Source organism: Sorex araneus, chromosome 6 (genome assembly GCF_027595985.1).
Source record: "Sorex araneus isolate mSorAra2 chromosome 6, mSorAra2.pri, whole genome shotgun sequence".
Taxonomy (NCBI): domain Eukaryota; kingdom Metazoa; phylum Chordata; class Mammalia; order Eulipotyphla; family Soricidae; genus Sorex; species Sorex araneus.
The window spans coordinates 60,119,039-60,135,036 of NC_073307.1; the positions used below are offsets into that span (position 1 = coordinate 60,119,039).

Consider the following 15,998-nt stretch of genomic DNA (forward strand, 5'->3'; position numbering starts at 1 on the left):
CTTTAATGGTTTGAAATCATGATGGACTTCTGTGAAATAGAAAGTGGGAAGTTGACCTGAGCTGATGGGGGTCCAGGTGGGGAGGACCTCAATGGATTGGCTGGCCTTGGCACCTGTAGGCCAGGACAAGCTCAAGTGGGTCACTCTGGTCAAAGGCCCTTACCCTGGGAGCCGAGTTTGCCAACATGGATGCCAGATGGGAGAGGAGGAGAGGGTATGGAACATCCCCTGTGTATCATTGATAGTGTCATAGTTGACATTACCCACGGTGTCATTACTGATATTCCCAGTGGCATCATGGTCACAGCCTGGTTGATGGGACACCTGTGATCACTGACTTCACTGAAGGCCTTATAACTGACTCTCCTTTTCCCTCCTCGGGTGCACTCTGTTCATATGATTGCTCCTCTAAAATGTCTTTTCTGTCAGTCTGCCCACTGCCACTGCCACTGCATGTCACCCAGTGCACATGACCCCAGAGTGGCAAAGCCACGTGCCTGTCTTTGTCTTAAATCTGATCTGTGGTAAGGAAAAGTATGAGAGAAAAGTTTGAATGGATTTTTGGTCATAGCCGAACAAGAATGCATTCAGTGACAAGAATACAAATTTATCGTTAGATCAACTTTTTCGTGTCTGTCTGGCACTAGCTGACAGACTCCATCCCCCTGCAGCTACTGATGTGTGCCACCTTCCAGAAGGAGGCCACGTCTGCTGAGCTTGGTGCTCTCCAAAGGAGCTTCCTCAGGACTTTCCACAACTGGTTTGGTGGGGAGCTTGGTTGTGGTTGGAGTGCTGGCAGCCTCACAAGGAGCTTTGCATGTCTTCAAGTCATTTATGATATAGCTTGTACCTGGGGGCGCAGAGACTGCTTCTAACATTTGGGGGGGGTTGGCGGGAAGGTGGCCATGCCCTTGGGGCTGTGACACTTTGTCTACCCAGATGGGAACAAGCCAGTCTTGCATCTTCATGTGGCGTCCCAGACAGAATGGCAGCGTGTGGTCTGGCACAGCTACTTCTTTGTCAGGTAGCATTCATGTTTGGGTGCCAGTAACCTTCTTGGCTCTCCCAGGGGTTCAGAGACCAGGTGCTGCACATGTTGCTCTCAAAACAGTAGAGAGAAACTACATTTAAGAATGTAGGAAAGGTGGGGGGACATGAGACAGAGAAGCCAAAATAGTCCACAGTCTCTGAGACTCAGTAATCTAAATAAAAACTAAGAAATAAATGTCTTAAGGAAGACACTGGAAATGAAAATTATAACTGCACAGTTGTAAATAACAAAAGGTATAATAGGTATACATACATGTTATCAAAAGGTGTAGTGCATAATACGTAGCTGCATCAGTATATAGGTATGTAAAGTCCTATCTCCATTGAGAGGTAGACCTATAATCCTAAATATTTTTAGTAAGTTTAAACATTGAATGCAATCAACAAGTGGTATTGGAACAATTGGTTGGATATTTAGAATAAGGCAACTTAAATTTTACCATATGCTAAAATGAATTACAGATGTTTGAAGAGTTAAAATGAAACCCCCCCAAATACGAAAAGACTATAAAATTAGATATTTCTCAAATTTCTAATGGAGATGCTTACAACAAAGAGAAAGTGAAACGTACTAATAGACTAAGCTATTTAGAAAATTTGAAATGTTTATATATTGAGAAACATTCATGTTGGTTCCCAGTGCACAAGGCTTCCCCAGATAGTGCTCACTCATGGCAGGCTCCCTGAGATAGTACTCACCCACTGAAGGCTCCCCAAGACAGTCCTTACCCACTGGATGCAAGTTCCCAGGGACAGTGCTCATCCCCTATCGAACATCAACTTCTTTGACAACATGTGCAACAAAGTCCATTTATAACCAGTTGCTGCCCACAGAGAGCCCTGTGAGCTGCTGCTGGGGGCTGGTTAGAGGTGTGGGACAGTGGAGATGAGGGTATGTGGGGTGAGAAGCCTCCATTTGGTGTCTTCATGCTGGGCTCTGACCCATAAGGCCCAGCATGGATGTGTCATTGAAACCCTGGAGCTGGGGCTCCATTCCCCTTTGTGTGGCATTCCTGTGGGCTGGAGTGAACAATGTTCTGTTCACCACCATAACGAGCTTGTGGGTGGAGGGGCTGGGAAGGGCCTCCCCCTGTGGTGCACTGTGTCTGATGGGGACCTTCCCAATATCGGGCCTTACTCATTAAGCCTCATCTGGTGGAAGCAGTCTCACTGTCTGGAGAAAACAGTGCTGATAAAATGAACAGGGGCGTCTTTATAGAAAATGCTCGAGCATGCCCACACTGATCAGACTTCATAAAGTAGGGGGTGCCATCCTGACTCTCGTGCAAGTGAAAGCTTATTTTGACATCAATTGTAATACTTTCGATCATTGATTTGGCTTGGTGCTGGGGAAAAGCAGGAAGGTGACTTGGACATAACCACAAGCCAGCCCTGGGACCCTCCACCCCCCCTCCACTGGAATTAGCATCTAGAATGTTCCACAGGGATGAGACAGGCAGGTGGGTGTTTGCAGACCTGAGAACATGTGCTGCCGCTCCCCTTCGAGTGAATTGTAGATCTCTGGGAGAGAAATGGTTGATCTGTTGTGTAATAACTTTGACACTGTCTCATGAGAAAATAGACTGTGAATTCCTAACAATGTCACATCCCAGAAGTGACTTTGATGATGGCAACTTCTAAAACTTCTGTGTGAGTTCTTTGAAGCAGAGTGACTCATTCACTTGTAGTTTGCAGTTTGTCTGCAGAGAAAGTTGTCCTATGTTGTAGAGATCTAAGCAAGTTCATTGATGTTGATGGCAGGGGTCTCTCTGAGTCATCTGTTATGCCAATCTGGACTTGTAGACATTATTTCAGATTCACAACATTGGCAAGAGCCATGAGCTAAAACATTAACATTCCGCCAGTTTAAGAAAATATTTGTCCTCAGGCCTTTGAGTTGTATGGGCACAGACTGGGCACTGCCAGGGAAGCAGTGATCACAGTCCGGGTTTCTCTTTCTGGGCTGAAGCCCAAAGATTTCAGAACTATTTTGGAGTAAAGAACATTGCAGAAATGAAGGAGACAGGATCCCCCTCTTCAGAGCCAGCAGCAAGGTCTTGGGCATGAGCTTGGTGTGCTGGCGTCAGCAGTGGTGGTAGTGGTGGTGGTATCTGTTCTCAGCTCATCTTTTGTGGGCCACGAGTAGGACAGGTCCCCTCTTTGGGCTGCATCTCTGGGAGGTGGCCCTCCTGCTGTGGCATCTCGAGGTGGGGGGCCCAGAGTGGGGTTAGGGTCCCACAGAACCGTTTCCCTAACCACCTCTTCCTGGGTAGAGGGACCTCTTTGGGCAAATGTCCCAGAATAAGGAACTTTTAAAAAAAAAGTTTGAATCTAGTTTTAAATGTTCAGATGTGCAGAGATGAACAAACCAATACAAAATAAACCCCAAAGGAGAAGCAAGAAAAGGTAAGAATGGAGGCAGAGGATGAACCAGGAATAAGAGTACAATGCAGGTGAGCACCAAGGATTCTGCTGGATGCGAGAACATGCAGCATTGATGCGGGGCCTCCTTACTCACCCACTCACCCACTCTCTGCACACCTGTTCCCTGCTCACCCACTCACCTGCTCCCTGATTACCCACTCACCTGCTCACCCACTCACCTGCTCACCCACTCACCCACTCTGTTTGCTCGCTCGTTCATTTGCTCAGCTACTCTCAGCTTACCCGTTTCGTGTCCTGGGGCTAGGCAGCAAGGCTCTGAGTGTGGCTTTGGTGTCTCTGGAGACGAAGCATGTTGTGTAGCGGAGTCATGAGAGTTTATCAGCATGGGGGTGGGGTGTGCAGTCAGGGTCGAGGAGGCTGATTCAGCAGTAGTGTTCTGTGGCTGGGTGGCAGGGCAAAGCAGGGCAGGGCTGGACTGTGGGCATGCACCGACAGCTCTTTCCGGCCAAGGCTGGGAGAGCAGGAGGGAAGTTGGGGGCCCAGGGCAGCTCTTGGCTGACTGAGACTCACCCATCCTGGTGGGAGGGTCCCCTCATCCCTGGACCAGCTTGGCGACTTTACTTTTGGGGGTTGGGGTACTAGAGCGCAAACGCAGGGTTATATGTATGAGGCTGGCCCACATTTGTTGGCAACTGCCTGATGCCCATCTTGTGTCTACCCTCGATTTGTGCCTGCATTGTGGACCTTGGAGTTGGCTAAACATGGCCCTGGCGTCCTTGCGGCTGTGCTGACCCATGCTTCTCCACCGTGTGGGAAGCAGCATCCCCGTGGACGGGCTGTACTCTCGGTTGTTTTTGACGTGGAGCCGTTAATATCACATTTCCAGTAAGTGACCTTCTACGTGGAGTCTGGCTTTAATTACTAGCGTTTGTGCAAGCCTGGTAGAGCCGTGCTATTCATTATAAGTCACAGGTTTTAGAACTTGTCAGGAAAATATTTTATGATTTGATTTATGCCTGGGGACCCCAGAAAGGCCAGGGAGGCCTCTGGTGTGGATGAGGGTTGAGTTGACGGTTCCTGCAGGATCCTTGGCGCAGGCCAGCCCCATTATTTAATAAGGAAACAATATCTTTTTTGAGTTTTTCATCCAAAATATTCCCCAGCTAAAACTTTTACTTAGGAAACTATGATTTCCTAAGAGCTCTTCCAGCTCGATCATCTTAAGCAAACAGGACAAGGCCCAGTTTGCTGCTTGGGATGTGTTCTCATGGTGTCCATCCAGGCTTTCATAGTCACCTTCTGGAAAAGAACCTTTGGGGTTTTTTGTTTTGTTTTGTTTTGTTCTGTTTTTGCTTTTTGGGTCACACCTGGCTATGCACAGGGGTTACTCCTGGCTCTGCACTCAGGAATTACTCCTGGTAGTCCTTGGGGAACCATATGGGATGCTGGGAATCGAACCCGAGTCAGCCATGTGCAAGGCAAATGCCCTACCCGCTATGTTATTTCTCTAGCCCCCGGAAAAGAACCTTTTTATTGGGTGTTTTATTGCATCAACTATACACAGTCATTTTCCTCTATGGGGAAGTGGAGGTGAGCAAAAAGGAGGAAGTGCAAAAGGCGGAAAAGACATGCAGTAGGCAGTCTGCTCCTGGAGAGGCAACAGGTTCCCCCTACTCGGGAAGGAGGTGGAATTTCCATTCAGGGGTCTTGGGGTCCCAGCGCTGAGCCCCTGCCCTACCCTGCCTCTGGTTTAGATCCGGGTGAGAAAACCTGAATAAAGTGTCCTCGTGGATGGCTTGGGTACAGAACAGGGATTTCTCCCACATCTGCCCACATCACCATACTTCACAGGGATGGAATGTAGAGAAGCACTAGGTAGGGAAGGGTGGATAGGCTGGGGGCAGCAGCAGGCCCGGCTTCCTGGTACATGAAGTCTGGGCCAGGGACACGGACTTGGCCTTGGTACTCTGCCACGCTTTTGAGCATGTGCTCCCTGAGGCCACAGTCATTTCCTTTCTCGGTGGGATCCCACCTCCAAGCAGCCCATACGTGTGTCAGGCTCTGCTGTTGGCCCAGGATAGTGTGGCTGTGAGCTCCTCCTGTCATGGCCCTAGACAGTACCACTGAGCAGGAGGGAGGGAGCCGAAGCAGGTTCCATGAGCGAAGAGGGTGGTGGGGCTATGAGGGGAAGCCATGTGGTGCTGGAGCAGGAGGTGCCTCCAAGAGATGGCACCTCAGATGCAAGTACCAGCCACCACTTTCCTCTGCTCCATGGAGCATCTATCTGCAGATGTGGTTTCACCACATGCTGGGCTTTGACCCTGGAGAGGATAGGTGAGCTGCGATCCAGGTGTGTCATTGCTGCTCTGGGGACAGAGGCGACACTAGGAGAAGACAGCTGAGCTGGGGGTGGGAGACATTTATTTCTAGGAAGATGCAACAGTAGGACCCTTTGCAGGTGCCACTTTACCATTTTCGTAGGGGGCAAGGCCTGCCTTACACAGCTAGAGGAAATGAGTGTTCTGGCTATGAGCAGTCCCATTTAGTCATATCAGAATTGAGGGCTCTAGTTTTCTTTCTTTTCCTAAGTAAAGGTGGAAAAGTTATGGATAGAATCCTCTGTCCCAGTCAAAAACAAACATGTAATCTGGGAGTGAAGACAAATGAAAGCAGTACCGTGAAGAATGCTTAGTTTTTATTTCAAAATACATATAATGATGTGTATCAACTTTCCATAGTCAGCCTGTTCACATATTGGATGACAAAAGGGAAAATTGGTTTTGTTCATGTGTATCTCCCAAAGTTGGCTTCTGTTACCCATCACCCAGGCTTAGAGTGTGGGGGGATGAATCTGGCTCACGTAGCATGCAGGAGAACGAATCTAGCATACAGGGAGTGTGGGAATGAATCCGTGAGATGAATCCGGCTGCGCCTGTGAGCCACGTATGGCCAAAACCAGGTCAGTCACAGCCTGGGAGTTCCTACCTGGGGGCAGAGCCGATGCAGTCTCATCAGTGCTTTGCCACATAACAGGATCTCATGTTTCCCTAGTCTTCTGTGGCTCAGTGCTCTTGTATTCACCTCTAACATGCCAGAGTCCATGTGGCTGTGCTTGGTGGCTAAGTCATTGGTGATTAGAAAAGCAACATTCTGTGCCGGCCGACATTTAAGCACAGAGCCATGTGGGGACGCTCCTTTCCAGCCCCTCGCGAGATCGACCCCGGAGGCAACTGAACCACTTTGGACACGAGTGGCGCCCCCAAAATGCCTCCACATTGTGTGCTCGGAGCTACTGGCCCAGGCGCTGCCAGTGAGTGATGCAACTACCAAAAGAATTTTCCCTGGACTTCATATAGAAATCCAAAACCGCGCGGCTGCGATAGCAGCCGTGCAACCTAATATCTCTTGATTGTCAGCAACGTGTAAATGTTCCTTTTTGGCAGGGCTTACCATTGGGGGGAAACTCCAAACAATAGTACTGAGTACTATTGAAGTAGTATATTGAAGGCTACCAAAGTAGCCATCTCTATAGACTTAACTAAGCCATATCCCCACGCCGGCTGAGAAGAAATATCCTTCTTTCTCGGGAAGAAACGCGGCGTGGCATTAACCATAGTATGATGTCCATTAAGCTGACACGGACCTGGTGGCGTGGGAATGGGATACAAGGGAATAAATTATTATGTACTTGGAACAGCGGGACGCTGGTGGAATCTCGAGCCGGGGCCGATACCAGCGTATTACTTTTGGTTCCAGAAACTGCTTGCAGACATTCTACCAGACTATCAACTAAGCCAGAGCCCCACGCCGGCTGATGACAGGAAATAACCATCTTTTTTGGTTTGTTTTCCCTTTGTCAGGCAGCGTGGTGACTACTAAACAGGCGTGAACTCGGTGGCGCGGGACGAGGGGAGAAAAAAATAGAAAAGTTATATAACAAACAGGGGGACTTAACATCTCTACATTCTCAGCAATGGAGAGCCATCAAATGCTTCCTTGACAGTGGGACTGTCTTTTCTTTTTTGGGGGGAAACCCTAGCAACAATAGTGAGTTATGTGTTGAAACATGGACTGTAACCAAGATAAAGCGTAAACGAAGTGAAACTTATCACTTACAAGGGCGGGGACTGGGGGGGCGGGAGGGGGTGGGAGGTATAATGGGGTGGTTGATGATGGAATATGGGCACAGGTGAAGGGAAGGGTGTTTGAGTATTGTATAACTGACATAATCCTGAGAACTATGTAACCCTCCACATGGTGATTCAATAAAATTTAAATTAAAAAAAAAAAGAAAGAAAAGCAACATTCATGGCACTGGTGAGTGGCCCCATGTGCATCCTAGTGCTTGATGCTGGCTCTGGATGTGTCTTGTTTGGAATTTGATGGGCCCACCTGCATCTTCCAGTGCCAGGTTTGTGCTTTTCCAGTTGAGGCCTTTTTGAAACCGCTCACTTCCCTCCTTCTGCAGCTTTTCCCCTGACTCTTGGCAGAGCTCACCCCACCAGTTGGACTTTAGAACCATTTGGACAAGTGCCAGAATAGTTTCCTCTGGAGTTCTGATTAGGTTCTGGAGAAAATGAACATTTTACAGGGTCGAGTCTGTAGACTCAGGAGGGCTGCTGCATTTATTCAAGATGCATCTGCTTTGCTTGGGCAGCCACTTCCCTGTCCTGAGTCACCCTGGCTCAAGGCAGGGATGGCAGGCTGAGATGAGTGACACCAAGCTGCACAGACCATAGGCACTCTTTTCTTTTCTCAGATCCCAGAGCTTATCTGCTATGTTTCCTTCAGATAGAGCCACTCTGAGGAGGCTCTTTCCGGCCCTACGTAGACAGCTCCTTGCCATGATGGGAGTTCCTCGGCTTTGGGCAGAGCTGCTGCTCAGGAGAGTCACAGAGCTGCCCCGCTGTGTAGCTGAACCCCTGGGGAGCTGAGTCACTGTCAGATAAGACAGCTTCACATTCCCAAGTCAACTTCAGAGTCGTCTGAACAAAACTTTAGGGAGGTGGAAATACATTTGCCACCACCTCTAAGCCCATCATGTGCATGGTGTGTGTACTTGTGTACATGCAAGCAAGTGTAGTCATGTTGGTATATGTGTATACATGTGTGTAGTGCTCAGTACTTGTGTCTTCATATGTATATGCAGGTGTCTAGACATGTTGGTATGCACATATATATAGATGTGTAATGTGAATTACTTTCTATGTACATGCAAGTGTGTAGGTGTGCATCTATATACATGTGTGTAGTACTTGTATGTACATGTGTATATTCAGGTGTGTGTTATGTGTAGGCATGTTGTTATATGTATATATGTGGCTGTGTCAGTGTACCTGGTGTTGGTGCAGAGGAAGTCCTTGTGCATGGGTGAGTTTGTCCGTGTGTGCATGCTCTATTTTAACCATTCCCAGTCACAGCACTTCTAGGCAACTTGGATCTCTCTGAACAACTTCGGGTAAACTCTGGAGAAGGTGGGGCTGCTTTGGGGATATTCCTGCCACATTTTTCTCTGGTTTATGCGTTCCCTTCCTTTTAGACCTCCAGAAATGCTCATTCTGAAGAAGACACAGATGGCAGCTGGGATGCCTGGGGGGACTGGAGCGACTGTTCCCGCACCTGTGGGGGAGGGGCCTCGTACTCACTACGCAGGTGTTTGACCGGGAGGTGAGTGGTGTCCCAACTTCTTGGTTTGGAATGTGCTGAAACGTGGGGTTCCACTGTTCAGCACAGGAGCTAGCACCACACTCCCAGATTTGGTAGTGATGCTATTTCCAAGGTGTGACTGTGGCCTCCACAGGAAGTCCCCCATAGCCAGTGTGCTATGGGATGCAGGTAAGGCAGGTTCTAGGCTCTGCTGGGCATGGTGATCTGGTTCATGTCCCCTTCTGTGTCCTGAGTGTCTCTGCGTGGGAAGCGGGGGTGCTGTGGACATGTGCGTGGCTCCGTTCATTAGCCTAGAGAGCACTGTAGTGCACATGTTTCAGCAGCCTCTTGCAGAAGCTGCTGGTGAACCTGCCCTTCCTGTGCATCTGGGACTCCTGAAGGGGCTTGCAGCTGCTGCCAGCTGGTATGAGGAACCATTGCATCATTCAGGGGAGAGTTTAGGGACAAGCGAGCTTCAATACTGCATTTATTATTAAAAGTTTTTCATGATGGTTGCAACCTGAATCTCTGCAGAAGATAAATGAATTGGCGTCAGATGTGCAGTGATTCCGTGGTGAAATGTGGGAGCCCTTGAATGGGTGTGTGGACCACTGGAGAGGAGATGCATTGAAAGCTGGGTGTTGGTGGCTTGCTTTTATTTGGAGATGACTTTGCACTTCACCTGTTTCACCCTTTCAAAATTGTTCAGCCTTACAGCCACTGAGGATTTCCCAAGGACCCCCACTAGGATTGTTGTGCTGCATCCAGGGTTTGGGGTCAGTGATAAAATTGCTTCTTTGGGTGTCTCCCACAGCCCAGGAATGCCTCTGTTAGTTTCATTATTCCCGACCACCACCCCTTGTGGGGTTAGCTGCTGGAATTCTGGGTTTTATATCTTCTCTTAATTTTGTTGCTTTTGTCATCCTGTGTCAGGTCACCATGTGTATGTCGCTTCAGGCTTCGAACCTCCCTCTCTCCTTTGGAAGCACCATTGGGAGAGGGAGCTTCTGGGGGCTCAGCACCCAGCACCCGTTTAAGGTAGAACTTGGGTCTGATTGTGGGGGCAGCAGCTTTTGCTCCTCACAGATTCCCTGGGACAGTTTCTAGGGGATTGGGCTGGTGGGGGCAGTTTCACAGACAGACTTGTGGCCCCAAGAGCCCCAGGAAACTCCTTTTCCAGCAGCAGCTTCTTTGACTTTATACAGACTTCTGTGGTCCTTCTGTTCACCTACTTCCTTGTGGCTAATGTCATTGCAGAACTGAGTTCCACTTAAATCCATGGGCAGTGTGGTAGTGCCACATCCCAGCGCCTGCCCAGCACCTCTCTCTATTGCAAAAAACTGGCAACTCGATACTGCCGGCAGGTGCCAGTCATGGGAAACACAGGTCTGAGTTAGCTCCTATTTTAAAAAAATCAATATATTTTTATTCCTCAAAACACATGTCTCTCAGTCTTTCAGACCCCAGTATTTGAGTCAATATATCACCAAATGAAGGTAATAAATTACAGAACTGCACACTCCAGGGAAACTTTATTAATGTTTTTCATGTACCCTTATGTGCAGTCAACATATGTTTTTTATATATTTCTAAATTTATGGCTTCAAAACCCTTCCACTTCAGGGTGTTATGAATGTTGTAATGGCTAGAAAATACATAATTGTGAAATGATGTTCTTGAATTTTCCTGTGCTCTTGCATATCACCAATTAATGAAAGTTTTATTTCTGTGGTTCAGTTGCTTCAGGCCAAAGAACCCATTTCCAGAACAAACAGGCAGGTTCCTACTCAGAGAAGCACAACTCCAGCATCCTCAGCACATTGGATTAACTTGCCTCTCTGCTCCCTGCGAAGCCTCCTCCCACTCAGCCTAGCTCAGAGCCTTAGAGGCCTCGTTTTGGTGGAGCCCCCAGGTTGAATCTGCTCTTGCCTTTGAGCCTCTTTGTTCCATTCAAGCCCACCAGTTGGTCCCCTCATCTCAGGCCGTGACCCTCACTGAAACCATTTTTAACTGTGGCCCCTTGGAATATGCTGGACCCATGGGGAGGGGCTCAGATGACCCCTGATTGAGGAACTGTAAGGCCAGTATGAGTTTAGATCCAGACCGCCAGTGTGCTCAGGGGTTGAGTCACTTGTACCTTTTGGCTGACATCCTGGCACAGTGGCAGCCACGGTGGGGAAAATCTGGAGAAGGAAAGAGGACAGGGAGCAGCTGTGTCTTGGGAGAATTCACAAAAGCCGACACTTTCAATTGCAACTGTCAGGGGCTTCCTCCTGGAGAAAGACGAGGTTTAGGCTGAGGTTTTCAGGCTCAGTACTCAGGAGGAAGACACAGCCAGTAGTGCAGGGGTGTAGACAGGTTATACTGCAGGCTTATGACACAACCATAACTGGGTTTCTTCTCATTTTAAATCTGAGTTTCTTCTTACAAAAGTGGTTTTGTTTTCTCATTTGACTCACAGAAATTAAACAGTGATCAGAAGAAAGCATCTGAAAAAAGTTGTTTGACGTTCTTGTCCGCTTAAAAATGTCATTCTCTGAACTCGCACTGGTTTGGGGGTTCCCAATATTTATACTAATTCAAGCACTCTCTCAACACCCCTGGAAATTGGAATCAAAGCTTTCCCAGGTCCTGGACCAGCATGACTCGATGTGGGCATTATTGCTATTAGCCTCCCTGGAGAGCAGGCAAGGGCTAAGCACTGTTCCTCCCACTCGTGTCCCCGTGTTTGACTGACCCTCCCGTTCTCCCCACTCTTCCCATAAGCCTCTGTTGTACGTCTTTAATATTTGCAGCACGGTAGGCCTTAGGACATCTCAGGGCTTTCACATGGGGCACAGTGCTCAGGCCTGCGTGCGCCTCCTGGGAAGGGACTCCATTCTCACAGGCCATCACTTCTGTGAAATCTTCATTTTCATTCCTCCTTCAGGAACTGTGAAGGGCAGAATATTCGGTACAAGACATGCAGCAATCAGGTAAGCTCTGCCACAGAAACACTCACTCTGGAGGAGACATTTTCTGTTGTCATGCAATGGCCTGTGGGAACAGAGACTTTTGGTTTAAGTGACAGTGGCCAATTCCTTCCATCTCCACCCCCTTTTCAAGCCATTTTGCATTTGTTCATCAATTGGCAAATATTTGCTCACATCTCTATTTACGGGAACAGTTGGTCCGAGGAAGTTGGGAGTCCCTGCAGAATGCCAGGTGCCACAGTCGTACCTCTCTGCTGTCTGTCTCTGGGCTTAGGGCTCCACAGACCTTGGGCAGGGCCAGAGAATTGAAGGCAGGGAAAATAAGCCAGTGTTGGCATTTCTATGTGCACAATTAAGTTACATGGGGAAGAAACACCTGGATGGAGAGGGAGTGCACCAGTGCGGCAACTCCCAGGTGGAGATTATTGTGGGGGGTCCTGTAAGGTCCTTCTGCTGTGGACAGGGCCAAGTGGCCTAGGCTTGCTCAGCTCCCCAATCCCCAGCTGTCTGGACTGTAACCTTCTTCCTGTCAGGACTGTCCTGCTGACGCTGAAGACTTCCGAGCCCAGCAGTGCTCAGCCTACAACGATGTCCAGTATCAGGGTCACTACCACGAGTGGCTGCCCCGGTACCATGACCCTACTGCCCCCTGTGCTCTCAAGTGCCAGGCACGGGGCAGGAGCCTGGTGGTGGAGTTGGCACCCAAAGTGCTGGATGGGACCCGCTGCAACACAGACTCTCTGGATATGTGCATCAGCGGGACCTGCCAGGTGAGTCACACCTGGCCTCCTCATGGCACCTCCCAGACAAGACACCCCTCGTAGGTGAGGGGCCAGCCTCACTAGTGTCAACCTGGGTGTGGTCCCCTGAGCTTTGCCATCTGCAGCCTTGAAGGCTCCCTGACCCTCCACAGTGGCCCAGGCCTCCCCAGCACCGCAGGGCCTGAGCAGCACCATATCCTTTGGCCTGGGCACTGAACCCATGGTCCAGCACGCACACACACACACACACACACACACACACACACACACACACACTGAAAGGGTGGCCATGTCTTACATGAGTCCTCTCTGTACAGTCAAGCTTGTGTTCACACAGCTCCAAGGCCCTAGTAGCCAGTTTGTGGAAAGAGAGGGACAGACCGAGAGGATAGGAATGTCTGTGCCGATGAGAGTGAAGCGCCCTCTGAGCCATGGGAATGTGGGGGAGGATGAGCAGGGAGAGCCAGCGCCATCTGCCTGGTCCCTGGAGGGAGGCAGGGGAAGACATACACTGGGCTCTGTGTCAGAGCATCCAGGAGCTGAGCCGTGGCCCCAAGGCTGCGTGGGGGCCAGTGGTGACTCACAGTGGGATCCAGCTCAGTCCACTCTAAGTGGTCCTTTCTGTCTGCAGGTGGTGGGCTGCGATCATCAGCTGGGAAGCCGGGCCAAGGAGGACAGCTGTGGCGTGTGCGCTGGGGATGGCTCTACCTGCAGACTCGTGCGGGGCCAATCCCATGTCTCACCAGAAAAGAGTAGGTTTGAGTCTTTACTGTTCCTTCCCCGGCACAGCCGAATCACCCTGAGGTCCTGTTGTGATCAGGGATGGTGTGAGAACTTTGGAGGTGGGTGGGCAGCGAGGGCTGTCCCAGGTCTGGTGGGTGATAAGGGCTGTCCCAAGTCTAGGTGGGTGACAAATTTGCCTCACAGCTGGACAGACAGCAGGCCAGCAGAGTGAAAGGCTCTGTCCCTGCTCCCCACTGTGCCCTCTATGCCTGGATCTTTTGTAAACCTTCTGCACTGGTCCAGTTCCCCTCAAATTCACGACTAGCACCGTGAGATGAGAGTACTCCAGTCCCCAGAGTCCTGATCGTGCCCTTGGTCAGACCTCTCTGCGACCTCTGATGGTTCCTCTGCCCTTAGGTTCTTCACTGAGAGTCCCTTGTAGTGCAGGTGCACCGCCAGGAGAAAAGCAAGGTGACTCCATGTGTCTGTACAAGCCCCCAGAGACAGGCGAGTTGCAGGAGGAAGGGGAAGGAGTGTCAGTGCTTTTCAAACAGGCTGTCAGCCAGGAGCAAGCAGGAGGGCCTGGGCTTGGGCCAGGAAGGGCCACAAAACTTCTGTTTTGTCTCAGTGCTCTGGCCTGGGGGACACATGTCACCCTGCTGTGGGTGGGGGACACTGTCCCCCTGATTCTGCTGGCTCTCAGGGCCTTTCCCTTCACAGTCGCTAGTTTATCCTATGGCACATTTTGGGGTGGTACATTCTGAATCCCTTTATCCATTGCAGAGGCAGAGGGCAAAAGGTCACTTCCTGTCTGGCAGGCTTCAGGATGTTTGGTGCTGAGCACAGAACAGGATGTAGGAGTGCTGGGGATGACAATATCGTGTGTGTCCCCTCAGTCCCACACACACTGCTCACAGTCTGCCCGGGGTCGGTGGGGAGTGGGGGATGTACCCAGCCAGCCTCTAAGGGGAGAGGTCACGGTGGAGATGGGAATAGGTGTATGTACGTGGACCCCAGCTGCTACAGAGGACACCCCTTGGCAGGGTTGGGGCAGGAGGTTCATCCAAGGGTGCTGGCACATGGTGTCTCCCCTTGACCTGGAGAGCTGCCAGCACACCTCTGTGCTCCAGCATGTCCCCACAGTGTTCAGGGGCAGAAGCTCCTAGCCGGTGTGGCTGGTTGTGACTGATTTGGGGGTTATGGCAGCGGTCATGTGTGTATATGTGAGAAGTGTGTATGTGTGAGTGTGGTGTGACAGTGTGTGAGTGTGGCATGACCGTGTGAGTGTATGGTGTGACGATGTGTGTAAATGTGTGTGTGGTACCTGTGAGTGTATGTATGTGTGAAATGTGACTGAGCATGTGTGTTGTGTATTGGTGTGACTATGTATGGTGTCTGTGAGAGTGTGTGTGTGTGAGTGTGAGCAAGTGTGTGCGTGCCCATGCATCTCATTGCATCTCTCCTGCCTCCTGTCTAGGAGAGGAGAATGTCATTGCTGTTCCTCTGGGGAGCCGGAGTGTGAGAATCACAGTGAAGGGGCCTGCACATCTCTGTGAGTAAATGTCACCCAATTTGTATGGGTGAATATTTCTGACTGAATATTTCTGACAAAGAGAAATGTCTTTGTTCTGTGAGCACAGTATGGTGGACTCACCTCTCTCAGGTTGGTCCATGTCTCTGCATTGGCTCTCAGTGGGGAAAGATTTGCTCGGGGTCCTTCTCTCCTCAGCCTGTGCCAGGTACACCAGCATGGCAATCAACTGCTCCCGGGAGAAGAAACCGAGTTCTGTGTGAACTAAACTGTGTGGAATTAACCAGGATTTGAGGGTGCAGAGTCTTCCTGATGTGTTGCTATTTGGAACAAAACTAAAGAAAGATGTCAAACCCAGCTATCAAAAGAGATAGCCCCTCTGCTGCAATGTGTGCTGCGTGGTTTGTCTATGTCTCTGTTTGTTTATCTGTCTCTGTCTCTGTGTTTCTGTGTCTGTCTCTCAGTTTGTCTGTGTCTAAGCCTGTGTCTCTGTGTATGTCTGTGATATGTCTGTGTGTTTCTGTGTTTCTGTCAGTATTCATTGGTATATGAGTCTATGTCTCTATGTCTATGTGTGTCTGTGTTGTGTCTGTGTGTGTGAATCTGTGTATCTGTGTGTCTGTGTTTGTGTCTATGTACCTGTGTCTCAGTCTGTGTGTGTCTTTATGGGTTTGTGTGTGTGTGCATGCGTACACACATGCACAGGGAGCATGTGTGGCGTGGTGTGGTGTGTCTGACCCTACTTAAGCCTGTGGATGCTTGCTTTCCCGGAATACCAAGGGAGCAGGGAGGGTCGCAGCTGGATCATTTTCTTGGCCAAAGTCCCATGTCATCTCCTCCGTGATCATTTTTTTGGCCTCTCAGGACCTACAGGAACTGGAAAAAACAAAGTTTTCCTCTTTTTTTCCTGAGTTTCCTAAGCCAAAATGA

General features: G+C 49.8%; 1 protein-coding gene across 8 annotated transcripts in view; it reads left to right on the forward strand.

Moving 5' to 3' along the window:
• The window catches only part of ADAMTSL3 (ADAMTS like 3), a 52,774-nt gene that overhangs the window by 11,631 nt on the left and 25,145 nt on the right, over positions 1-15,998 (forward strand). For all 8 annotated transcript variants that reach the window (XM_055143042.1, XM_055143045.1, XM_055143043.1 and 5 more), the window contains 5 exons: positions 8,975-9,102; positions 12,011-12,056; positions 12,587-12,823; positions 13,446-13,566; positions 15,015-15,089. In XM_055143042.1, the coding sequence (XP_054999017.1) occupies positions 8,975-9,102; positions 12,011-12,056; positions 12,587-12,823; positions 13,446-13,566; positions 15,015-15,089 (607 nt within the window). The remainder of the gene's footprint in view (positions 1-8,974; positions 9,103-12,010; positions 12,057-12,586; positions 12,824-13,445; positions 13,567-15,014; positions 15,090-15,998) is intronic.